General features: G+C 44.5%; 1 protein-coding gene across 4 annotated transcripts in view; it reads left to right on the plus strand.

Moving 5' to 3' along the window:
- SLC23A2 (solute carrier family 23 member 2) overlaps positions 1 to 27317 on the plus strand; it is a 128037-nt gene that overhangs the window by 56705 nt on the left and 44015 nt on the right. For all 4 annotated transcript variants that reach the window (XR_013814169.1, XM_079783906.1, XM_079783905.1 and 1 more), the window contains 3 exons: positions 5680 to 5778; positions 21342 to 21458; positions 25045 to 25202. Coding sequence is in view for 3 of the 4 variants with exons in the window: in XM_079783906.1 (XP_079640032.1) it covers positions 5680 to 5778; positions 21342 to 21458; positions 25045 to 25202 (374 nt within the window). In the remaining variant the exon portion in view is untranslated. The remainder of the gene's footprint in view (positions 1 to 5679; positions 5779 to 21341; positions 21459 to 25044; positions 25203 to 27317) is intronic.

The following is a 27317-nucleotide window of genomic DNA, read 5'->3' on the forward strand; positions in this document are numbered from 1 at the left end:
TTGTATACACCAATTCTCCCCACACACCACTTTTCAGAAATGGCTTGCGAATATGTAAGCAAATACATTCTCGTCTCCTTTTATACACACACGTGTGTGTATCTAGATGTCTATGTCTGTAATTCTGCTCTTGTTTTTTTCACTTACTAATGTACAGAGTGCGTTTACAGTTGTATGTGAAACAGTTTATTCTTGTGTTATTATTATTATATAATGTTCCATTCAAACAACTATAAACCTACTTTTGCCCTATCCCGTATTGTTGTTGATGTCTGTACATCCTGATCAGAATATAGAGTGCCCTATATATAACTACAGATCACCTATGGGATGGATGTCCCATAATTGATTTACATATTCCCATTTGATAGATGTCTTTTGTTTCTAATATTTTGTTGTTACAGTGAATAACCTTGCACATAGGATATTTCACTCAGATGCAAGAAAAAGATAAGTTTCCAGGAATGGGAGGGACTGTTGGGGCAGAGGGTGTGCCTCACTAGGTTGAAGGGCACCGCTAAGTGCCCTGTGTTGAGATCATTTCATTCCCATCAGCAAGGTGTGAGTGCCCGTTTTCCTTCAGGCTTGCCAGGGGAACATGGGCTGGACTGGTTTTCTTGGCCAGTTTAGTCGATGGAAAAAGTTTTCTGTTGCATCTTCGTTTGTGTGAGGTTGAGACTCTTCAAATGTTCAGGAGCCATTTATATTATTTTCCTTTTGGGATGTTGATTTTGTTTCTTGTTGGTTTGTACCCTCATATTTTCTTTACCTATCAGAAATGCACCTTGTCATCTATCATGTGTTACCACCTGGAAAGAATGGGAGATGATGGCTCTTTTGGGTGGCGTGCTGGAACTGGCTGGGTACCTTTGGGATCTCTTTTGGAATCAATTTGTGGATGGGGCTCCATAGCTCTTGCAGACATCACCTTGAAGGGGAGATGTTTGGTGAAGTGGCCAGTTCAGTGCCACATGAATCGGTGCCCAGCAAATGTTAGTTCTCACCATCATCATGGGATGTGTGGGAGCAGGAGCACCAACAGGGTTTTCAGTGTGGGCCTGTGACAGGCACATCAAACCGCCCTGCCCTTCAGGATAGGGTCCAGGAATGGGGAGAGGCAGGCATCTGGCTCTTTTCAAAGGGCAGGTTGTGCTGGGGAGCAGGTGGGGCGAGCGGGAGCCCTGAAGGTGCTCTGGCTGCTGCAGGCCAGGAGCCCGCCCTCTGGAGGAGGCCAAAGAAGTGAGGAGGCTGGCTGGGGAGAACAAGCGAAGGAGGCTGTGCTTTGCAGGATTGGCCGAGCTTTGGGTGCAGTATTGGTTGCTCCGGAGGTTTTGCTTGCCTATGTCCACCCTGGGCTGCCATGTTTGAAGAGGCCGTGAGCACAAGATTAGGGGCTTTGCCGCCTCCGCCAACTTTAGGATTGCTAGTGTAATGTTAGACCTGTCGGCTACATTTTTTTGGGTTGTCATCTAAGATTGACAAGCTCTGTAGGTTTGGCATATGCTATATTATACTCACTTTGATTTATTTTTCATGGTAGTTAATTTTGAAATTTCAGGTACTGAAGGCAGGTGGGAGATTTTTATGTTCAGTTAAAGGGCTTGGGTTAAAGACTGGGAAACACTAATCTTGATATCTTTAGTCTATTTAAAACACATTTTAATTATAGATATGGAGGAAATCGTGTGTGTGTGTGTGTGTGTGTGTGTGTGTGTGTGTGTGTAGGGAGGGTAAGAATAGTGTGTTACCTTCTTATTAAAGAATAGAAAGCAGTCAGTTTGAGGAACTGTATCACTATTCTGAACATGACTGTTTTAGTATAAAATGGTTCACTTAGCTATTAGACTTATGACGGTGGTGGGCGAATTACACCAGATCCCAAAGGGAAAACAGACGCTAATTGAGTCCTGAGCCCTCTGATCAGAGGCTCAGGGTTTCCCAGGTCCTTGAACTTTTCACCTTACAGGTACCTGCAGCTGCTGACTGATTCCCTTCGGCTTCTGTTTGAGTAACACAGGCTTATTCCACTGTCAGTTTAAATGGGCATTGCTGTGAAATTGACATTCAGCGTGACACAGCTTCACAAAAGCTGCTGTCATTTCTGTTTCCTGTACATTTGACCGTTTTAGGATTACTATTCAAAACACATACTTTAAGCTTTATTGTCTTAGCTTAGTAGAAATAAAGCAATAAAGGCATGATTTTTATTGAGCAATTGGCACACTCCTGTATCCAAAGGCAACATAAGCCTGCATATTGGAGACAAGCAGAATCAACCGGACAAATTTGGGCAGAGAAAACCTGCTTTCATAGCTGATTGAGTGACTGTGCAATATTACTTTAGGAGGGGCACTTAACGCCACAAGTTTGGTTTCAAATAATTTTGAGGGAGAAAGGACATGTTGTTCCCAAAGGATTTTTACATAATCTGAGGATATTTTTAATAAAAACCTGATCAATTTCCTGAGATGGAAGATGCCAAGATTCCCCTCAGTTATCTGTGATGCTATTAATAACACAAAAGAAAATGTTTTATTAAGTTTAGAAAGCTTTCCAAGACATGTTTTATTTCCCAGTTGAATTAATATTTAGAGGTTTAAAAATGTGAAGCTTTGATAGTGTCAGAAACATTTTTTATCCTTTTAAAAAATAAAGAGCTCAAAACGCCTTTCCTGAAGAACTGATTTTAGCATTATTTTTAAAATTATATTTTATGTTTTTAAGAAAGTAGACCATCAGAATAGCTAACTTAAGAAACCAAAGGAAAAATAGTAGTAAAACAAGCTGGTGTTTTACCTCCTGGCACCTAGTGTATCCTGTGTTCAGTCAGTGAGTGCCATTAACCTGGTACCCACCCGGGGGCACTAGGGGTGCAGACATGTGGCAGGACTGCATCCTCATTGCCTGGGCACAGCAGGTGCTCAAACACAGTTTGTTGGATGAAGATCTGAGCCCTATCATAGCCTGGGGAACGTCTGCAATTTATAGCACTTACTTAATTGTGTGTGGGAATGGAATGAGTCAGGGGGAAATCTCTTTTATGCCACATATACAGATTACCATTTTTTTTGAGGTGAAATTCACACAAAATTGAAATTTAAAAGTGAACAGTTCAGTGACATTGAGCACATTCACAATGTTATGGAACCATCACCTCTGTCTAGTTCAAAAACATTTTCATCACCCCAAAAGGAGACCCTGCGGCCACTGGAGATGAATTTGGGTGAAGGTTAGTTTTAGCTAGGATAGGGGGTTAAATCAGATCTGGGCTTCTCTGATGATTTAGTAACTAAACATTATTGTTTTAAGACAGTTCATCCTGAGTTGTATGTACCTCTTGGCTTCGCAGTGGGTTGAGTGCTGCTGTGATAGGACTTGGAGCCTGGTTCTTTCTGATAGTAAGGTAGAGTTTCATTTTGTGGATGTAAACTTGTCTGGGAACATGTATCCTGCTGGCAGCTAGTTTTATAGGCAAGCAAACTCCATAGACCCTGTTGGCTTGTGTAAAAAGACATAACATGTCTTAGAGATAGTTTTAAAAGCAATCTTTGGCCTTGGCTGGGTAGCTCAGTTGCTTAGAGCATTGTCCCGATATGCCAAGGTTGAGGGTTCAATCCCCGGTCAGGACACATACAAGAATCAACCAATGAATGCATGAATAAGTGGAATAACAGGTTGATGTTTCTCTCTCTCTCTCTCTCTCTCTCTCTCTCTCTCTCTCTCTCTCATCGATCAATAAAAAAAGCATCTCTTTATTTGAAATGATATAAGAAAATTTGCCCAGTAAGAATTATGTACCAGTTAATCGAGATCTTCGGCATACTTTAAAACTAGCTTCATACTGGGGTTGTAATCTGTGATCTTGAATGAGAAATTAAATTTTTCTTTGGTCCTATGTATTCAACCACAAAAATAAGTGGATTAAATCTCTCTGGACTGTTTCAGTCTAAGCTATATTGGAACTTTAGTCTTTCTAATTTCTTCCTGTTGTAAAAATTAATTGCCCTCATTACAAAAAATTACCAACATATATAAAGGGAACAAGAAGGTAAAAATGGTCCCACTGATTAAAGACAACCACTGTTAATATTGTGGTGTACATCTTTTTTGTTATTCGTTTAAAAAAGCAGCATACAAATAACATATGAATATGTACTGATTATAAAAGATCCAAATGCTAAAAAGGATGGTTGGGAGTGAGAAATGAAAGGTGCCCATCTTTACTCCTTGCCCCTGGGTAAGCCTTCACACTGGTTAGTGACTGGATCCTTTACCAAACATTTAGACACAGGGAGGTTATTACATTTTTATTTTATTTTATTTTATTTTATTTTACTTTACTAGCACAACTGGGATAATTCTAGGTTTACTGTTTTGTGACCTTTTTTGTTTTTAAACAGTATTTCTTGGAGTTCTTGTCAGTACATCAATTTTCTTTTAATGGCTGAATATTATTCTTGAAATGCATATAGCTTAATTTAAGAATGTCTTTTTGATGAACATTTAGGTTGTTTCCAAGTACTCAGTATTTTGAGTAATGCTGCAACCGTAACCTTGAACATACACTTGCATGGCTCTGTTTGAAGGATAGGTTTCTATGAGTAGAGTTGCTGGTCCCAGAACATGCCTGTTCTAAATCCCAGTGCTAGGTTCCCCTTCACAAAGGGAACTGAGGTACCCCATTCCACCAAGAACATAGTCTCTCTAATTCCTTAAAGTAGCTTTGCTCCCACACCCTGCTCAACACCAGATTCTCCTCTAAGAATTTCCCCCTAATTTATGCTACAAAACGAAATTTAATTTTAATGGTCATTTCTATAATTTTAAGTGAGGTTCAACAGCTCTCTGTGTTGTTGTTGTTGTTTTTTTTGGGGGGGGGCGATTTAATTTTTTTCTGTGAATTTGCATGCTCCTACCCTGTGCCCATTTCCTTTGGATTGTTTGTATTATGGATTTGCAGGTGTTCTTTATGAAATTCTGATGCTGATCCTTTGTTAAGTGTTGCACTGTATTTTCTCTTATGCCCTCACTCATCTTTCACTTCCCTTTATGTTAGTTCACAATACCAGAATTTAAACATTTTTATACTTTTCTTCTCTGTGTTTTTAAAGTGTAGTTGTTGGATTCATACGAACAATTATTTTCAGTATTATTTTTCAAAACTGGCAGCCAGGACCTAAGTCGGCTGTGTCACAGGGCATGCATGAAAGGGGGTTGTTACTCAGTTAGGAGAGCACAGTGTGAGGGTGCTGTCGGCCCATTTCCTCCCGGAGGGATGGCACTTGGAAGTCATTGTCATGGAAGGCAGCTCAGTATGCCTCTCCCTGGCCCAGAAACACAGCTTTTGTCCCTCAGCCAAATGCTGGGGATCCCAGTTCTTCTACTTTCTTTGGATGTTATATTTTGAGTCTCTCTCAGCTGACCCTCCTGTTCACACAGCCTCCCTCTGTGGGACACGTGGTATGTTTCTCCTCTCTCAAAACACACTTGTGGTTACTAACGCAGCACACACTTGTTGGGAGTTTCATTTAAGAACACCGCAAATTTGGCTACATTGATAGGTAAAAAAAATGCACAGTTTTTGTCTATGAGAATGACAAACAACTTTGGGGGGAAATGTTTCCGTACTGCAGAGAGAAATGCTGTAAAACAGCCTTTAAATGGAGTGTTTCTCTTCAGGTGGTGATAAATGGAGGCGCCACGTCCAGTGGTGAACAGGACAATGAAGACACAGAGCTCATGGCGATCTACACAACGGAAAACGGCATTGCAGAAAAGGTACCCACTTCCATCACCACCCCCTCGCCCCGCCGCTGCTGTCTCAGGTTCTGTCCAGGACGTGTTCTTCATCTGGCTTTTGGGTCTACCCTGCGGAGTGGGTGTGGGTGTTCTCTGTATAATGGAAATGGAAGTGATGAGGAGTAGAAGTTACTAATTTTTTAAAATCCTCACCTGAGGATATGTTTATTGATTGGATTTTTTTAGAGAGGTTGAGAGACAGAGAAACATCGATGGGTTGCTCTCGTACGTGCCCCAACAACCAGGAATCAAAAGAAGTTACTAATTTTTAATTGTCTTAATGGCAGTTAAGCTAAATCTCGTATAGAGGCCCTTATCTATATATTTTTAAAAGCCTCAGTCAGCATGCCAGAGGGAAGGGGTTAAGAGTTTGGGTCTGTGTGCTAATGTGACTCAAACCCTGATAATTACTTAAACTCTCTGGGCATCAGTTGCTTCATCTCTGAAATGGAAGTAAACACATTTGTCTTAGGGTTGTTGTGAGGGTTAAATGAAATAATATATGGAAAGTTACTAGCATTGTGTCTGGTACATACGACGTGTGCATTGACTAAGAGAATCCAGTAGATAGTTTATGTAGACAATGAAAACGCCTTTAATGAAGGAAGCTCTGACCAAAGCAATAGAAATCACACTGAAGTGGGAGAATCTTCTTTTGCTTCATCCTGTCTCCTTATAGGTCAGTCTGTGTGACCATTTTCCTAGATGCCAGGAGAGCTGCCCAAAGAGGGTTCAGATATCTGGATTTTATTTTCTTTGTGTCTAACCCATGAAAAGTTTGATAATATGGCATTTTCAGATTGCATTGCAGCCCTGAGACTTCTCACTTTCATTTGAGTTTTATTTGATAGACTTATTTATTGATTTTATTTTAGAGAGACAGGAAGGAGGGAAGAGAGCGAAAGAGAGGGAGAGAAAGAGAAAAACAGTGATTCGTTGTTCCACTCTTTTATACATTCATTGGTTGATTCTTGTATGTGCCCTGACTGGGGATCAAACCCTCAGCCTTGGGGTATCAGGATGACGTTCTAAATAAATTTTAAAAATAAATTTTAACTTTATGGTGACAATTACTAATTTGATCCACTTATATAATGAGGCATTATATTCTAGAATCACTGCTTTGTATTATAGACAGTAGATACTGTATATTCTACTCACAAAGACCACTAGAAAGTTGACACATGCAAATATAATACCCAACTTGGTTGAGTGCAACAGTTTTGCAGTATAGTCACTACAGTGATAACAAAAATTATATTGGAATTTTTGAATAATCAAATTTTTATGTAGGGGTAGTTTCTTTTTAAAATTTCTAGTCTGTGAGATAGACATTTCATTTTTGGGTATCTTGACCAGTATTGCTATTATTTGGTCAAATTATTATAAATTAGACTAGAGTCATGCTGAGATGTTGAAATTCCTGTGGTGTTGGATTCCACACTGCTCCTCAGAGTGCAGAGACGAGAGCAGCTACGGTCAGCATGTACACTGATGCCTGCAGTCTAGGCTTGCTTGGGTCTCAGCATCTTGTAGCAAAGTGCGTCCGAATTTATCGACTTGTTGGGTTGCATCCAGTGCTAAGGTCCTGGCTCCTTAATCACAGAGTCATCAGAATTTCCAGGCTGTGGGGCTATCACGATTTTGGGGCTTCCTCCTGTCTTATCCAGGAAATGATGGCTGTGTTTGGAAATGAAGAGTAAGGAGCATTAACACTTGGGAGCTTTTTAACATTTGTCGCTGTGCCTTTTACTGATGATGGTGATCTATTGGCAAGAAAAATGTCTAGCACATTTATGCTAGACAGTTACCTGTTTGGGTGAAAACTTTTCCACTGTCTAAAACACTGGTACATTTGCATTTTCTTGAATACTCGTGAGATAGAATACCTTCCTATTTTACTAGCCATTTGGGGTCTATATTATTCTGTTGTTTTTTGTTTGTTTGTTTCCATTGTACAAAAAGGATTTAATGGCCAAAAACTTCACAATTACATAGAATTGTTAAAGTGAAAAGTCAAAGTCCTCTGTGACCCCACTCCAAACTATAACCCAATAACCACTAATAATAATAGGTTGGTGTTCCTCCTTCATACACTTTTTTTGCTTTTGCTTTTCTTTTCACAGAAATGAGGTTACTTTTTCCATTGCTTTTCCAGAAAGAGTGGAGGGGAGGGAGATAAACAAACATTGACATGAGAGAAACACATTGACTGGTTGCCTCCTGCACATGCCCAGACCAGGGCAGGGAGCAAACCCCAAACCCAGGTACGTGCTCTTGATCAGGAATTGAACCCGAGACCCTTCCTAGCATGGCCAGTGCTCTAACCACTGACTCACACCAGCCAGGGCAAATTCTGCATACTTTTAAAAAATATATATATATTGATTTCAGAGATGAAAGGAGAGGGAGAGAGATAATGATGAGAGAGAATAATTGATCAGCTGCCTGTCTTACGGATTCTTTATCTTTGATATTCAGTAACTTTACTTAGATATGTGCATGCAATTCCTATGTGATTCTTATGTTCACTGAAGTTAGAGAAGGAACTCTATAGTAGTTTCTAAGAGAAGGGCTGGCTTGTGGGAATAAATTCCTAACCCAAACTAATTATAGCATTTAGTCTTGAAGATTGTAGTTGCTGCTCCCATTTTGTTTTCTTTTATTTATTTTTAAATTTATTTATTGTCTAAAGTTTTACACATGTCTCCTTTCCCCGCAATTGACACTTCCTATCCATTCCCACCCCGGCCAAGCCCCCACCGCCCCAGTGTCTGTGTCCATGGGTTATGCTAATATGCATGCATACAAGTCCTTTGGTTGCTCTCTAACCCCCTTCTCCTCCCCTGCCATTTGTCTCTGGATCTATTCTTGTTCATCAAATTATGTTGATCATTTGTATCCCATATATGAGTGAGATCATGTGATATTTATCTTTCTCCTACTGGCTTATTTTGCTTAGCATAATGCTCTCCGGTTCCATCCATGCTGCTGCAAATGGTAAAAGTTCCTTCTTTTTTATAGCAGCGTAGTATTCCATTGTGTAGATGTACCACAGTTTTTTAATCCACTCATCTGCTGATGGGCACTTAGGTTGTTTCCAAATCTTAGCTATTGTAAATTGTGCTGCTATGAACATAGGGGTGCATATATCCTTTCTGATTGGTGTTTCTGATTTCTTGGGATATAGTCCTAGGAGTGTGATTACTGGGTCAAATGGGAGCTCCATTTTTAACTTTTTGAGGAAACTCCATACTGTCTTCCACAGTGGCTGCACCAGTCTGCATTCCCACCAGTGGTTCATTTTTCTCCACATCCTCACCAGCACTTGTCTTTTGATTTGTTGATGATAGCCATTCTGACAGGTGTGAGATGGTATCTCATTGTTGTTTGATTTGCATCTCTCGGATGATTAGTGACTTTGAGCATGTTTTCATATGTCTCTCGGCCTTCTGTATGTCCTCTTTTAGAAAGTGTCTATTTAGGTCCTTTGCCCATTTTTTGATTGGATCGTTTATCTTCCTTTTGTTAAGTTGTATGAGTTCTCTGTAAATTTTGGAGATTAAACCCTTATCTGAAATAGCATTGGCAAATATGTTCTCCCATGCAGTGGGCTTTCTTGTTGTTTTGTTGATGGTTTCTTTTGCTGTGCAGAAGCTTTTTATTTTGATGTAGTCCCATTTGTTTATTTTCTCCTTAGTCTCCATTGCCCTAGGAGCTGTGTCGGTAAAGATTTCTATGACATATGTCTGCTATTTTGCTGCCTATGGAGTCTTGTAGGATTTTTATGGTTTCCCATTTGCTGATACTGAATGTGGCAGTGAAGAAATCTGACCAGTCTTTTTCTTCTTCTTATCAGTATCTTGATCTTTCGCCTGTCTTACGGATTTTTATCTTTGATATTCAGTAACTTTACTTAGTTATGTGTTTTTGTTTTGTTTTGTTTTATTTTGTTTTTTGGGGGGCGGTGGTAGTGGTAAAGAATTATGAATTTATTAAGTCATCTGGAAACCCAGATGAGCTGAGCCCCAGATTGGCACCAGTAGCCAGGGATGGGGAGTCAGATTTTAAAGGACTTTAGGCGGGCTTTTTCTGGGTGGAAAATTCTCTGGGTGGGTCTTGAGGGGAAAGATAATGGTCTTAGCAAGTGGAATGTAGTCTGTTGTGAAATGATTTAGAGGTCAGTTTCCAGGGAAGGGGATATCCATTCGATTATTTGATCAGACCTGACCTTCCAGCCTTTCTGTTGTATGGAACAGGGAGGACGGTCACAGCTGAGGGGATGGACTTCGATTGCAGTTGGCTGGAACACTGTACAGATTCTCATGGTTGGAGCGAGGGGTTGTAGGAGCATGATTTCCCCGAGAGACAGGTTAGTGAAGGCCCAAAAGCCATCCTGTTGGGTGACTTGGGAGGTAAAAGCTGGTCCTGAGGCTGCCACAGTGTCACTTGTCTGGTTTTGCTTGTTTTCTGGACCTGGATCCGAAATACAACTGAGGTCTCCATGTTATCTTTAGGGAGGAAAAGATCAGGGGTCTAAGCTGCCTGACTAGTGATACGAAAGATCAGGGGTCCAACCACATGACCAGTGATAGCGAGGGGAGGGGAGGTTACCCTGGGGGCAAGGTTCTTGTTTTCCCAGTTTGCCCCTTGCTAGGCATCCAGAACTTTCTGCCCTGGTGAGTTTCTGTACCTGGCCCATCGTCCTTGCTCCGAGAGTCAGAGGGACGCTGAGGTCTGGGCACAGAAGGAGGTTGTGATGGTGTCTAGGGATGGTATTTCCCGAGTACAAGTAGGGCTTGTCACCTGGTGGAGACAAACTTCTATACGTTTTAGTATTACTGGGGCAAAAGCGAGAACAGTAAGAATTATGACAAATGGTCTGATGGAAGGAAAGAGACATTAGTTTGGAGGGTTGTCGTCTGATATACCAAAATGAGGTTTATTCTCTTGGCTTCATTTGTCCTTGGTTTAGGAAGATAGAATTTAATAGATGGCTGCCAACTGCTTGGCATCTGGATTTTCTAGACGGCTGTAAACTGCTGTTTTAACTATGTCAGTTTCCCTAGCAAACTGCTGTTTAACTATCTCAGTTTCCCTATTCTACTTGTCTTGGCTTACTGCTTACAAATTTAACTCATTTTCTTTTTCTCTCAAAATGCCTGTCCATGCCTCTGCCTTTTATTAACAAAACGATACACTTTCTTTCCAATTTAATTAGAATTCTTAACTCTTAGAAACCTTAATTTTCCAGTGGTAACCAAAACAGCCAGCATTTCTTAGATTGACATTTATGAACACTCTCACTTTCAAGAATCACAACTTCAGTAAGACATTACATCAACCGTTCCAAATCTGCTTTACAGATTTTCTGTAACAAAAGCTAAAATCGGGTGAACTTAAAACTTGTTGAAATATTTAGATGTTTATCATTTAACCCAGCAATGCGCCAAAGCTTTTAAGCTGCCAAAGAAGACTTTGGAAAATTAGGGATAGGCATATCAGGCTGGAGAAAGGCCGAGGGGGGTGCGGGGAGCAGGCCCCACAGCCTGTTCTAGGACTGTAGTTTCCAGGCCTCCGGCCACTTGTATGAAAACTACCACATTTTTCCTTAGAGATAACATGCTAATGTTTGGGTAATAATGAGTTCAGCTTCTGATAATAGCCGGACTGTTAAGTAAGAATTTGCAGTTTTGCAGTAGAGAAAGTTGTTCTTTGGGAAGGGCAGGGGGGTGAGAAGGTGCTGAGGTGAGAGCAGCTTTTGGAGCATTAAAGGGGGTGAGAATGCTGGCCTTGGGATCTAAAGGCTCAGTGAGGGGGTCCCTTCACTGCGTCATCGAGGGGCTTTGCGAGACGACTGAAGTTGGGAGCCCAGAGGCGAAAGTGCGCAGCGAGCCTGAGAAAGGAGAGTATTTCTTGTCTAGAGGAGGGAACAGTCATGGAGGAGATAAGGTGTTTACGGTCCAAGGTAATGGCTCGACTTTGCGGGCTGAGAGTGAAACTGAGGTAGGTGACTGTGGTTCGGGACAACTGGGCTTTATGAGGGGATACGTGGTAGCCCTGGTTGGGCACCGAGGTAGAACGAGGAAAGAGTGGATAGAGGGGGTATTCAGTAAGATGCAGTGTAGAGGTGAGGTGTGGCTAATGGCTGTGAGACTAATCCATCAACCCCCATAGTAGAGACTGAGGAGGGGACTGAATTCAGGGAGGGCAGAATGAGTGGCTCACTGTTAGTTAAAAAGGAGTTCAGGATCCTTTTGTAGTTCATAAGCGTGATGATTTGGGTGTTCATGCAGCTGTGTGAGATGTGCCGCCCATGAACCTTGTTACGCTTTTGGCACATGACCCGTCTGACGTGGGGGAAAAAAAAGGAGATCAGCTTACCTGCCACCACAATGGTTACCCGAGGCTCTGTCCTGGCGATGTAAGTCCATGGGGCTTTGTCAGGGCCTGGGCAACTTCAGGTTTTGGTGGCCAGTCCCAGGAGGTCTGGAAGCCAGACTACAGTCTGATTTCCAGCGGCCTTCCCTTCCGCACCTTGGGCAGGGCCTCGGCGGGGTTCTTGCGGTTGGGCAGGACTTGGCCAAGTGTCCTTCCTTGTTGCATTTGAGGTGTGGGCCCGGAGGGGGCTTCGCCCTGACTTCTCCTTGGCTGGAGGACCGGCACTTCAGGAGAGCAGTGGCTAGGAGCTGAAAGGCTTCCTTCTGGGCCTCAGCCTGGTCCTGATCTCGCTTTTGTTTTTGGATTTATGTCTCCTCGTCTCTATTATTAAGACCTTAAAGGCCAGATTAATGAGGTCTTTTGAGGGGTTTGTGGACCTGTGTCTATATTTCCAAGTTTGCGGTGTATGTCGGGGCTGATTGGGATATAAAATGGGTGTTCAGAAGAAGGGTTCCCTCTGGGGAGGTGGGGTCCAAGGTGGTAAATTTCTGTAAGGCCTTTGTGAGGCGGGAGAGGAAGAGAGCTGGGTTTTCACCAGAGCCTTGAGTGATTTCATTAAGTTTGCCATGTTCACTGCCTTAAGGGCAGCCTTTTTTAGTCTAGCAATGAGACAGATGATCATATGAGTATGAAGCCGGCGCCCTGGAGATTTGCCCTGACAGTCCCATCTCGGGTTAGTTTGGGGGACCAAGTCAGCGCCAACTGGGTTGGCTGGCGTGTCCTGTCTATGGAGGGCGTCAGCATGGCCCTGAGCTGCTTGCCAAATGCGCTCCTTCTCCTCTGGGGTCAGAGAGGAGGACAGGATGACATAGATGTTGTGTCAGGTCATAGGAGTGGGTCAGGTCCTCGAATTCCTTAGTAAAGGTGGTTGGATTGGTGGGGAAAGGCCCAGGACGTCCCTCAATCTGTGCGAGGATGGACATGGAAAATGGGATGTGTACGTGGACAATACGCTTGGCCCCGGCCACCTCTTGCCGGGGAAGGACAAGGGCTGGAGGCTGGCCGTCTGAGATGGAGTAAAAGGGGGACTTGGTAAGGAGGTTGAGGGCGTGGACAAAGGGGTGGAGTCAAAGACAGGGGGCATGCGGAGGAAGGCTATAAGGAGGTGGGTTTGGGGGAACTGTAGGGGAGCGGAGAATCAAGTGATTGGGAGGGTCTGAAGGACCTGGCGGGTTGGAGGACACTCAGCAGCCTTAGGGTGTAAAGGTCTGGGGTTGGCAGGAGGGGGGTTTGGGTGGAGTAGGATTTGATAAGGAGAGCAAGTTTGAGAGAGAAGGATGATTGCGGCGTGTAAAGAAGGCCTGGACATAGGGATCTCTGACCACTTCCTATTGCGGTGACAGATAAGTCCCCAAGAATGTTCAAATCGAAAGCTCCATTCTTGGGCCAACATGAATAACTTCGATTGTGGATAAGGCGCTTTGGCCGGACCTCGTGGAAAGGCTGAGTGTGTTAAGATTATGGAGGAAACATCCCAGAGGAGTTTTTTTGGGGGAGGAGGTGGGAGAGGGAGAGATGGAAAAAGATGGTGTAAATTAGGAAGAGGAGGTAAGAAACAAAGGGAGACCCGGGGAGCTAGACTAGAGGGAGGGTGTCCCCACCGGCTAGTCAGGCTCCAGAGTGAGGAAGACAGTCTAATCCATGTGGTGGGCGTCCTGGGGCTGAGGCCGGACTGGAGAGTCTTTCTGGCCTGGCGCTAGGTCTTTTGTCTGAGATGGCAAATCGGAAATCCAGAGGGGTGACCCAGTTGTCACTTACCGGCGATGAAATGAGCCGGTGTTGAGTGCGGGATCAGTACTGGGAAGGAGAGGTCCCAGATCTGGCCACCTCCTTGGCTGGTTCGGGAGGGCCCGTAAGGGAGGGAAGCCTAATCGAGGCCACAATGATGTCACTCGAGTAGGATTTGGAGGTAAGCCCAGGTCAAGCTGCTACTGTCTAGCAAACTTGGGCTGATCTAAGCCAGGGCGATGGCTCCCCTTCCCCGTGGAACCCTCACAGGTTTCTGCCCCAAATGCTAGGGTCACCGAAGGAGGAACACACAAGGCCAAAAGTATAAAGAATTATGAATTTATTAGGTCATCTGGAAACCCAGATGGACTGAGCCCCCAAATGGCGCCTGCCTACTTAGATAAGTTTTGATGCTGACCGTTCTGGGTCAGTTTTTTCTGGCACTTTTAATATGTAGTGTCAAAGCTCCTGTTACTTTAGGAACGCGGTCTTGAATTATATCTTTATTTTTTGTTCCAGTCTGTTCTTTTGATTTTATTTGAGGGCTCCAGTTACGAATATTTTGGATCTCCATTGCCTGCTTTCTCTAGCTGTCATTTCTCTCTAATATGTTTTTTTTCACTTACATTGTTTTATTTTATTTTTCATTTCTAGTCTGTGACCCTTACATTTCTTTTAAATGTCCATTTTCTCTTGTGCTCTCTGTCTCTTTTTATTTTTTTATTTTTCAGAGGGCAGAAGGGAGGAAGGTAAGGGAGAGAGTGAAACATCGATATGAGAGAGACATTGAATGGCTGCCTCCCGCAAGCACCCCTACTAGGAATGGGGAAAGAACCCGCAACCCAGGTACATACCCTTGACCAGAATTAACCCGTGACCCTTTGGTGCACAGGCCAACGCATTAACCACTGAGCACACCAGCCAATGACTTTCATTTTTCTTTTTTTTCCCTTTTACTTCTGTCCAAATTCTGTCAATTCATGTTTTATTTCTGTTTGTCTTTTAATTTCTGTTTTAAGGTCTTCCTAGTACAGTTGATTATTATTAATTTTAAAAAATCTATTTTTATTGATTTCAGAGAGGAAGGGAAAGGGAGAGATAGAAACATCAATGATGAGAGAGAATTATTGATTGGCTGGCTCCTGCACGCCCCCTACTGGGGATTGAGCTCTCAACCGGGCATATGCCCTTGACTGGAATTGAACCCGGGATCCTTCAGTCCGCAGGTCAACATTCTATCCGCAGGTCAACATTCTATCCACTGGGCCAAACCAGCTAAGGGCTACAGTTGATTATTGAATTTTTAAGATATCTGAATTGTTTTTTATTAATTCACTGAGTACTTGGAATGTCTTTTAATTTATAAAAATGTCCTTTATTTCTTGGAAATGTTCTTATTTCTTTGATTAATTCTTATATTCTGTTATCTTGGTTGTATTCTGACTTTTAAAACCATTACAATTTCTTACCTATATTTGTCTTTTTGTTATTTTTGGAAGATATCTATCTTGTTTTTAGTTTCTAACACCTCTTTTGTTCTCTTTTTTTTTTTTTTTAAAGAGAGAGGAAGGGAGAGAAATATTGGTGTGAGAGATGAACATTGATTGGTTGCCTCCTGTTCACACCCTGACTGGGGATTGAACCTGCAACCTGGGCATGTGCCTTGACAGGGAATCAAACCCTCGACCCTTCGGTGCTTGGGACAACGCTCTAACCAACTGAGCCACACCAGCTAGGACTTGTTGTGTTTGCTTTTATTTACTGATTAGAGCTTTTTAAAATGGCATTTCTTTCCTCCCAGGTTCAAATTAATTTTTTTTTCATTTATTGTAGAGGGAGAGAAAGGAGGGGAGGGAGAGAAGAAGGGAAAGAGAGAGAGAAAGAATTATGGATTTTTTATTCTACTTTTTTACGCATTCATTGGTTGCTTCCTGCATGTGCCCCGACCAGGGATGGAACCCCAAATCCTGGTGCTTGGGGATGACTCTCTAACCAACTGAGCTATCTGGCCAGGGCCAAAATATTTTTCTTTTTGTGATACAAGTTTTTATTTTATTTTACTTTAGACATGTTTTCTTCATACCACATTGGCCCTATTTCCTCTTATTTTTGGAGGCTTCCTTTGTCCCAGGTTTGTGAGGCAATAAACATGATTGTCGGGTGGTTGTCTGTGAGTGAAGTTTGTCTACTGGTGGGAGTTGCCACTGAGTAACCAGGAGGAAAGCTGTCTTGTTGCTGTGGAGTCTAGATATCAGCATATTGTCTCGGGCTGATCACAGTTCCTGTAGAAAAGGTTCTTCTAGTCTCCTGTGAATAAGCCTGGTTTCTGTAACCTGCTCTGGCATTCTGGAAGCCGATGAGGATTCCACTGGTCATCTTTGCATTTAACCCCACATAGTATTCCTGAGTCTGATGTCTTTCTGGTTTATATTCTTCAAACCAGCGGTCACCAACCTTTCGGACCTCACGGACCACCAGCGGTCTGCGGACCACCGGTTGGCGACCGCTGCTTCAAACCATACATTGTTGTACCTTGAAGGATGAGGATAGCAGCAGGCAACAGGATGTCTGCTTGGTTTGCATAGGTAAAACCTATCCTCTTCCATCCTTTTCCGTCTTGTGCCTCCCAGCTTAGAACCTTTCTGGGCTCCTGTTGGTCACTCAGCTCACTTCACACCGTCCTCCTCCAAGCACGCAGGTTGTCTGTTCCTTCCCTCTCCCTTATGGGTTACAGCTCATGCAGTTATTCCAGAAATGTGTTCATCTCAATTCTTTTCCATATTTTCTTTGTTCTTGTAGATTTGTGACATATTTATTCCTTCTGTGTGTTTTTAGGAGTTAGAAGAAATGACACATGTGACCAATCTAGCATCTTTAACTGGCACTCAAAAGCTGGTTCTTTAAAAAAAACAACACACAAAACTGATGAAATTGATCTTTGATGGACCTGATTAAGGAAATAATGAGAAAGCACAAATACACATTAGCAATGTGAAAGGAGATATAAGAAAAATGTATGAGAATATTAACTGTGACATTATGATAATCAGTTTGAAACTCTATAGCAGGGGTTGGCAAGCTACATCTGCCCAACACCCGTTTTGATAGTTTCATTGGAATACAGCCATACTCGCTTGATACATACTGTCTAAGGCTCTTCTGCACGACAGTGGCAGAGTTGAGCCGTTGTGACAGAGCCTTGATGACCCACAAAACCTAAAACATTTACTGTATAGCCTCTTACCGAAAGGGTTTGCTGGAGGAAATGATTTCCCAGAGAAAAAGAGATGGCAATTGACCCCCAAAGTGCTGGACTAGCTAAATAACTTGAAGAGACTGGAAAGTTAATAGTGAACTTAAGAAGGCTCCAACCAGAGAACTGAGTTCTGAGTTCATTAATCTTTGAAGGACAGGTCATTTCCTTGCTCTCTGATTATTTCAGACGATGGAAGAAGATAGAAAAGTCTTCCAAGTGACATCATTAAACTATTAATGCAGTCATCTTTTAAAGAAGCCTTGCTCTTGAAAGTTACTGTTATTGAGGTTTTTACAGTGATTTGTATTAATGCAGTGATGACTGACTCTGGTACCATAGCTTCTAATGACCGAGCGCACTCCTGTCTCAACGAGGGGAGCAGCATTTGTCTGACAGGGTTTACTGATCCCCTTGACCACACAGTTCCCTCCTGAGTGTCATCTTAATACTATTTGTGGACATTTACATTCGTTCCATTTCTGTGTTATAGATCCACCTTCATTACTAAGAAAGATTGAGTGTGAGTGAGTGAGTGAGTGTGTGTGTGTGTGTGTGTGTGTGTGTGTGTGTATTTGTACGTACACATGTCTTAATCTTAGTCTGCCAGGCCTGAAAGAGGACAGGTATAGTCTCTTCATTTCTGTGCATTAAAACAATAGTTAAAAGTAGTTGTACTAAAGGACATTGCAGTGTTACTGTACTTTCAGATATCTCTCTTTGTGAGCAGCAACACTCCCCACTTGGAGACGTAGATAATGTGATGGTGTTGAATTGTACAAATCCAATATCCACAGGTGCATCATGTTAGCAAAATGGTCAACTGAGTGTGTGATTCCCAAGACCTGAGTTGGGGGTTCTCCAATCAGGTTCAGTGATTTGCTGAATTCAGAGAAGCGGTTGCACTCATGGTTACAGCTTATTTCAGAGAAAGGATACCGATTAAAATCCATGGAAAAGGCACATAGGGAAGGATCCAGGAGACACCAGCATAAGCTTTCAGTTGTCCTCTTCCCGTGGAGTCATGTGGGCACTGCCTAATTTTCCCAGAAACAATGTGTGGCAGTTCTCAAGGAGTGTGCCAACCAGGGAAGCTCACTGGAGTCCTGGTGTCCAGGCTTTTATTGGGGAGCAGTCATGTAGGTGTGGCTGACCTTAATGTCCAGCTCCTTCAGAGGTCAGACTGATACCACGTAGCCCAAGGCCCCCACCATAGATCATATCGTTAGCATAAACTATTTGGGGCAGTCCAAGGCTTCAGGTAAACAAATAACATTCTTAAGAAGCAGGATGTTCTAAGAGCTTAGGTATTACCTCCCAGGTGCCAGAAGGGCCAAACCTTTCACTGACGTGCAGGGTTTGGACACCCACACCTGCTGAGTTAATTCTTCACTGCGTATCACTACATATCAGATTCCTCACACATGTGTACTCTCTCTACCAACAAATGTTTAAAAGACATACCTACCCCATTTTACCCATTCAACAAGGAACTCTCCCACTATCCATTTTTTGAATGGAGAAAAAGTTCTCTCTGGAAGGTCATATTCAAGTCACATTTGGATTAGATCAAATATAGACTTGCACTGGATTTACCTTTAGGCTTCAGAAGGTAAGCCTGAATTGCATCACTTCTTTTGTGCAGGGGTATTTGGCCTCTAAGTCTCTGTTGTCCTGTGCATGGAAAATTGAGTAATAATACACGGAGTCACCATCTTTCTATGGGTTAGATGTGGTCAAGGGTCAGAATGTTTTGTCTCCTGGTAGACACTCTATTTGTTAGGTTATAAAAGATATTTTTTTAAAAATGCACATCTCAGGCTCCAAGAAATTGTTCATTGGGTTTCAGGAATCAGAGCAGTTTTGAATTTGCTGTTTGGCTCGGATGCTGCTTGACTTCAGAAGTGATGCTGACTTGACTTGGGGTGATGAACACACAATACAATATACAGATGATGTATTACAGAATTGCATACCTGAAACCTATATAATTTTATTATCCAACAAGAGGCTCAGTGCACGGATTTGTGCACTTGTGGGGTCCCTCAGCCTGGCCTGCACCCTCTCCCAATCTGGGACCCCTCGGGAGATTTTGGACTGCCAGTTTCATCCCAGTTGACTTTGGGGATCGGCCTAGACCAGCAGTCCGACATCCCTGGAGGGATGCAGTAGTGCACAAAGCAGCAGGCGGCTGGTGAGCCCGAGCTGGGCGCCGCACCACTCCTGCTCATCCCGGTCCTGCCGCTCCTGCCACAGCTGCCACTTGGTAGCACTGCAGCAGAGGCGGGAGAGGCTCATGCAGCCTCAGCTGCAGCTGTGCTCACCAGCCGTGAGCCTGGCACCTGGCACCTGCTGAGCAGAGCTCCCACTGTGGGAGCACACTGAGCACCAGGGGGCAGCTCCTGCATTGAGCGCCTTCCCCCTGGTGGTCAGTGCGTGTCACAGTGACCGGTCGTTCAGTTGTTTGGTTGCTTAGGCTTTTATATATATAGATGTCACCCAATAAATTCAATTGAAAAGAAAAAGAAGTGATGTCAATGCTGACTGGGGATGTCTAGACCAGTGATGGGCAACCTTTTGAGCTTGGTGTGTCAAACTTCAACAAAAAACTTAGCATAACTCAGGTAGTGTGTCACTTTAAGGAAAAAACATTATTTCGCAAATGTTTCATCCTCGGCATGCGGCCGCCTCAGTGGCCGCGTGTCATCAGAAATGGCTACGCGTCGCGTGTCATAGGTTTGCCATCACTGGTCTAGACTATAACCTAGACCAGCAGTTTTCAAACCTTTTCATCTCATGGCACACATAAACTAATTACTAAAATTCACCACCATACCAAAAAGTATATATTTGCCAATGTGACAAAAAAAAAATAGGTATAATATTGATTCATTCACATCGGATGGCTCTTGTTTTGTTGGCTGTTGTCATTTTTTTTATTTGACAATCTAAAGGAAAAGAGGTTAGTGCCCCTAATAGTCAGATATTGCATCTTTTAAAAATTTTTGTGACACACCAGTTGAAAATTGCTGAATGAGGCTATAACCTAAAGCGTCTGATCTTTGTGAAGATTTTGTCTCAAAAAGCATGCAACACTTAACATTCAAAAAAAATTTTTGAGTAGTGGTGGGAAGAAGAAAGAAAGAAAATTGCCCCCTGAACTAGAAATACATTTTTGGTCTGTTATTTTAAGTAAAATATGAGTCACTTATCTGTACACTTCTGAATTTTGCTCTTTTCATTCACCATTGTGTCTGAGTAGCAGTGTTTTTGTACAAGGCTGTAGGACTTTATTTTTAGGTACAAAAAATTCTCCTTGCAGGGTTGGGGTGGGGTGGGAGCAGAAGATTAATGCTCTCTGTTTGAAAGTGGTTAGCATTGCATATTATTTCTTCATTCTGGTCACCACCCATGGTCTGCTCATGTCCAGGTATTACTTTGTAGTCCCATCCTTGGAGCATCATCTCCACGCAGGTGGTCTCTAGGCTAGGGAGAAGCTCTGAGCAAGCTGAATACTCTAGGGCAGTGATGGCGAACCTATGACACGCGTGTCAGCACTGACACGCGTAGCCATTTCTAATGACACGCGGCCGCATGCCGAGGATGAAACATTTGCTACTCCTGAGGATGAAACATTTGCGACTAGAGTCTTGGAGTTAGTTTTTTCCTCAAAGTGACACACTACCCGAGTTATGCACAGTTTTTTGGCGAAGTTCGACACACCAAGCTCAAAAGGTTGCCCATCACTGCTCTAGGGGATGGGACAATGGCAATGTATACTGAATCCCCAAAGTCTGAAGATGGGTTGTCCCGCTGAGCCAGTGTGTTTGAGCATTGTGTCAAAGGTAGCCAAGGCTTAATTTTACGGGGAAGTGGCAGCACTTTATAAAGTTGTTTTTTAGTAGTGGGCCTGTACTGAACTGAGCTAACGTTAGTCCTTACATTTATTTATTTATTTATTTAGTTAGTTAGTTAGTTAGTTAGTTAGTTAGTTAGTTATTGAGAGTGGAAGGGAGGGAGACAGAGAGAAACTTCCATGTGAGAGAGACACCGCTGAACCAAACCGACTAGGGCAGTCCTTGTTTTTATTAAACAACTCCTTTGTCCCTCTTGCTCACAGAGCTCTCTGGCCGAGACGTTGGATAGCACTGGCAGTCTAGACCCCCAGAGATCGGACATGATTTACACCATAGAAGACGTACCTCCTTGGTACCTGTGCATATTTCTGGGGCTGCAGGTAAGATGGTTCCTTTAGGATGTAACCACCAGCAGATGCTTGAGTTCTCTGTCTGGATTTTTTTTAAATTCAGTTTTGATTTTGATTTATTGAGGACTTTATTATAAACTAGAGGCCCAGTGCACAAATTCGTGCATGGGTGGGGTCCCTCGACCTGGCCAGTGATCAGGGCCATCTCGCCCAGTCCTGATCGGGGCCGATAGGGGCTGGCTGTCTGGGGAGGGACTGCGGGAGGTTGGCTGGCCGGGAGGGATCGCGGGAGGGCTCCAGGGTGTGTTGGGCCCGTCTCGCCCAGTCCCCATCGGCTGGACCCCAGCAGCAAGCTAACCTACCAGTCGGAGCGTCTACCCTCTGGTGGTCAGTGCACGTTATAGCAACTGGTCGAGCGGTTGACCACTTAGCATATTAGGCTTTTATATATAGAGACTAGAGGCCCGGTACAAGAAATTTGGCCTGCACCCTCTCCAATCTGGGACCCCTCAGCCCGGCCTGCACCCTCTCCAACCTGGGACCCTTCGGACATCCCTCTCATGATCCGGGACTGCTGGTTCCTAACTGCTCGCCTGCCTGCCTCCCTGATTGCCCCTAACCACCCCTGCCTGCCAGCCTGATCGCCTCCTAACTGCTCTCTTCTGCCGGCCTGCTTGCCCATAACTGCTCTCTCCTGCTGGCCTGATCGCTCCCAATTGCCCTCCCCTGCCAACCTGATCGCCCCCTAACTGCTCTCCCCTGCCAGCCTGATTGCCCCTAACTGCTCTCCCCTGCCAGCCTGATTGCATCCCTAACTGCTTGCTCCCCTGTGCCAGCCTGATTGTGCCCCTAACTGCTTGCTCCCCCGCATCGGCCTGATTTCACCCCTAACTGCTTGCCCCCCCGCCAGCCTGATCTCCCCTAACTGCTTGCTCCCCTGCCGGCCTGTTTGCCCCTAACTGCTTGCTCCCCTGCCAGCCTGATTGCCCCTAACCGCCTCTGCCTCGGCCCCTGCCACCATGGCTTTGTCTGGAAGGAAGTCACATGTCCAGAATATGTCCGGTCGACCCGGTCTAATGAGCATATTACCCTTTTATTAGTATATATTACTCTCTCAAGAATGATGAATGGAAATTGTCAACATCAGTTTATAGTAGTGAAAGGAAGAAAAGAGCAGGAGGAGGAGGTTAAACAGAGAAAGAAGGAAGGAAAACATTCAGGGAATAAGCAAAGGAAGTGACATGGAAGAAAGGACAGAAAATTGTAGCAATATAGAAAGAAGGAAGAACAGAGGGAGAGAAAAGTAGAAGAGAAGAGAAAAGAACTAGTTTTCATCTTTCATTCTTGGCTTACTTAACCAACCCACAGTCGTGGTCAGTTCTGCCATGAAACATGGGCGACACTGAAAAATGCCATGTTTCAGTCTTTTTAAAGAAAGGCAAACTTTGCCATAAAAGCAGCTGCTTTGTCTGCTGCGGCTTCCAGTGGGAGCAGAGCAGGGACGCTGCCAGGGGAGGGAGTGGAACAGGGCTGGGCTCCTCTGCAGGGCTCCTACGTCTTTGGTGCTTTCCCTCATCTCTCAGCACCCTCTTCCCACTTACGGACTGAAGTGGTGCTTTAGAGAAAGGGGACAAGACAGGAAGCTCTTTTCTAGGATTCACACCCCTGGCCTGGGTTTGCCTTGGTTGTTTTAGCCGTGTGAAAGCCGTGACCTGCACTGCTAGGGTTCAGGACAGAAGGGCCACGCACAAATGACGAGACTAGACAAAAAATATGAATTTGGAAATCACGGGGGGCCAGGCAGGGAGCCATTCTCTAGTGGAAAGGCTTCACTGGTGCCCAGGTGAAGCCTTTTAGCTTTTTATTCAATTTTAGATACACATCTTGCCCTTAGTCAGGCAGGCAATCTGGTAGCAGACAGACTATCTTAATGGTCAGTGAATATTAGTAAAGATTTACTTTGAGACTCTTAGGTCAGGAAATTGCTTGAGCCACCATTGTCTCAACAGAACCATCAGTGCATAGCTTTAGCCCTTGCCAAAGCTCAAGGTCCATCAACCTGGCTTCCTTGTTTGCACTTTTCTGATAGTGCAGACAATGGATAGCCTGACTCTGTTCTCAGGTCTGACTTTCCATTCTTCATTTTTTTAAGTTTGAATGATCAGTTTAACCTGAGGTATTTCAGATGCTGAAAAAGTCAGTCTCATTGCCCAGACAGGTTTATGCACTTGGAAGTGAGGCTGTACCTGCCCCGACAGCTGATGCTTTGGTCCGGGTTTCCAGCCCTCCCGACCCCCTTTAGGTATCACAGCACTTGGTCACCTGACCTGAAAGGTGTCTAATAAAGGAGATGTCATGATCCAAGGAGCTGAGTGCTCGTGCGGATGATTTTCCTTGGGTTGAACATCCTGAAACAGATTGAGGAGACTTGCTTTTAAAATGTTTATATTCTAGGTGTTTTTTAGAAGTGTTCCCTGGTCAAATGGGATTGGGAAACCTGCATGCATCATGCCCTTCTTGACGATGCACAATGTTCTTAAGCTTGTGAGCATCCCGGAGAAGTCCTGGATGGGAATGTTCTGTTTCCTGCACGAAACACCTATTAGTGTTATGAAATATGGGCTTCATGGGCTGCAAGCTACACGTTTTGGCAAACAGGAGCAGAGATGGGGAACTATTGGGAATAAAATTGGGTTTGCTGAACAGAAGCAGGCACTGAACGAGCAGGCCCCTGGAGGAAGGGAAGTGAGCGGAGGTGGGGCCCCCAAAGGAGAGAGAGCTGTCTCTTTGTGGAGCATTCCTCAGCTCCTGTATGACCATTACCCTTCCCTGATTGTTGTCAAACAATGTACCACAGAAAAGGGTGGAAAACACTCAGTGTAAGGAAGCTTTAACCCCCAGACCCATTTTTTTTTAATTGATTTTTTGCAGAGAGGAAGGGAGAGGGATAGAGAGTTAGAAACATCGATGAGAGAGAAACATCGATCAGCTGCCTCCTGCACACCCCCCACTGGGGATGTGTCCACAACCAAGGTACATGCCCTTGACCGGAATCGAACCCGGGACCCTTTGGTCCGCAGGCTGACGCTCTATCCACTGAGCCAAACCGGTTTCGGCCAGACCCATTATTTCAAGAATAAAGTTGTAGAATTCTACATAAAATATTGGCAAGTCAAACTGCAGAAGAAAGATATAGCAAGACTTCTAGAGTTTGTTTCAAGAATGGTTCCATGCAAAATAATTAATGTGTACAGATCAGGGGAGAAAGACCTATGATTTTAGCAATTGATACTGAAAAGCATTAGAAAAAAAGCAGGTAATTCCAGTAAGAATTGCATGAGTAAAATATCAATAAAATATGATTATATTAAGTGCTTCCTTTATGCTGACCTGGACTCATGTGAGTAATAAGTAATGATACAAGTATAATGGAAATGTAATGGAAAGGAGAGATACTGAAAAAGAAATATGATTTGGTATATGATACTCATGTGTTCCTAAACAAACCAAAGAGTTCCTTTTAAAAAAAACAACAACATTGGAGGGGTGAGTTAGGATGAAATCAGAAAATAAGGAGGAAGGTTTACTCTTTCCTCTGTCTCCCTCTCACCCACAGCACTACCTGACTTGCTTCAGCGGCACCATCGCGGTGCCCTTTCTGCTGGCCGACGCCATGTGTGTGGGGTACGACCAGTGGGCCACCAGCCAGCTCATTGGGACCATTTTCTTCTGTGTGGGAATCACAACTCTGCTGCAGACAACGTTTGGGTGCAGGTGAGATTGGGGTACTAAATGGGATCCTGAAGCCCCTGTAAGGAAGGCATCGAACAACACCGTTTACCTAGGCAGCTTAGAAGGACTGACTCGGGGGTGGGAGGTGTTGTAGTGAGCCCTGCCCCCACCTACCCTGCACCGTGTTTCTTCTCTTGGTGGATAGCACCACCCCTCACCCGGCTGTGCACGCTGGAAAGTCTGACTCTCAGCTCCTTCCATCCCACCAGCTGCAGGGCAAGCTCTCTCTCCAGGGCCCGTCCTGCCACATTCCTTAGTCGGACCTGGGCTGTTCCACTAGGTTCCCAGTTGGTTTCCGTGCCCCCAGGGCCACTCTCCTTGCCCCGCTCTGTGCACCAGCCCCCGGAGCCTTCTTTCCAACATTGGCATCTTCCTCGGAGCTGCCAGGCTGCAGCCCCACTCCCTGTTTAAAAGCAGGATGTGCCCACTTTTGAAGCTTCTCCCTTGCTCTGTCTGTCCCCTGCCTTTCCAGCCATGCCTCTGATCCCTGCTGTCCCCTTCTCTGGCTCTCCCTGGGGTGACCTCCCTGAGCCACCTGCTGTTTCACCCCGCTGTGCTTGTGTGCCCCAGCACCCAGTGTGCCCCAGCACCCCATGCACCCTGCTCATCCTTCCAGTCTGGCTTGCTCCTCTCCTCGCTGAAGCACCCCGACTCCTCAAAGCCTCCTTTGTTCTCTCTGAATTCCCGCACATGCATCTTGTGTTCGTTCTTCTAATGTGGCTCTTATTCCACTGTGTCCTTTTTTTGTTTTTGTGTCTTTTCCCGCTGAATTGTGCTCCCTTCCTTGATGCCGGGGCTCTGATTGTTCACCTTGGCTTCCCTGCTCCCAGCTTACATGGGCGAGGAGCTGGCTGAGGACGGAAGAGAGCCATCTCTCCTGCCTCCTCCTGTGGGCTTGCTCTGTTTTCTCCTGCTCCTTCTTTTGCTCTCTTCACACTGCAGCCTTTTCCTCTACCCAGAGGCTCTGCTCACGGGGTGGAGCCTGCAGGGACAGGACTGTCCTCGGGAAGGGTAGGGAGTAAGCTTCTGAGTTCTGGTTCTGTCTCTTGCTCCATGAGAGAGAATCTGGGGAAGGGCTTCGCCTTGCCTTCTGGGGGAACGAGTGGGCGATAGTACAACGGCAGCCTGGGAGTCATGGGCTGTATTCCAATGAGTCAGAATCCTCAGGGGCCTTGAGCCTATGGGAGACCCAGGAGCAGTGTAAGGTGTTCCAGGTGGTGGCACAGGCAATGCTGGGCAGGGAAGCGGCGGCTTCCTTGCAGGTCTGCTGATGGAAGGGAGCCATGTGGTCTGAAGGCTGTGGGGCTGGCCAGCTCTTGGAGTTCTCAAAACCCCAGCCCTGCAGGACTGCCTGCCTGTGGCCACCATGCTGAGCAGATGGGAGGGTCTCCTTAGGGGATGCTGAGAGGAGGGTCGGGGTGCCATTGACCTAGAGGAAGGAAGTGTGTTCTGGGCATTCCAGGGAGGACTTGATTCATTTTCTTAGTGCCAGGAGGCAGGAGGAAACAAAGCCAGGTAGTTAAATTTGGCTGGCAACTGCTTTCATTCTTTTGATACAGCATTTAAGGTTCTGTATTCCAAGTCCAGCGTGGACTGAAAAGCTTTTGTTGGCTGACTCGGGAGCCTTACTTTGTACATAGGGCACTGGTTCTCTGGGGGAAATTTTAATTTATTTTTTCTCTAAACAGCTGACTCATAAGGAGCTTATAGCAGAAACTGTCTGTAAATTTGGGCAGTGCCTATAGTTGAGAATTGTTGGTTGATATGAAGAAGGAATGAAGATATCTATATTGTGGTATAATATGCACGGTGTGCAACTCATGCCAAGGTCAGCATGGTCAGCCACATTGCCAGTGCTGGTTACATCAAGTTGTTGGATATTTTAATAATAAACTGTAATCCCATGGGCAGTCAGAACCTACAGTTTCCAGTATAAACCAGTAGTTTACAAAGTGTGGCAAATGATGACAACTTCTCCTTCATACGTGGGGGAGTGGAACAAGCAAGCATGAGAGTTAGAGGGGCCTGGGCAGGTGACTTCTCCAGCTCGGTTTTCTTTTGTGAAAACGAGAGGAGGCTCTTCTGTGGATGACATTT

The sequence above is a fragment of the Cnephaeus nilssonii genome (assembly GCF_951640355.1).
Source record: "Cnephaeus nilssonii genome assembly, chromosome: 11".
NCBI lineage: Eukaryota > Metazoa > Chordata > Mammalia > Chiroptera > Vespertilionidae > Cnephaeus > Cnephaeus nilssonii.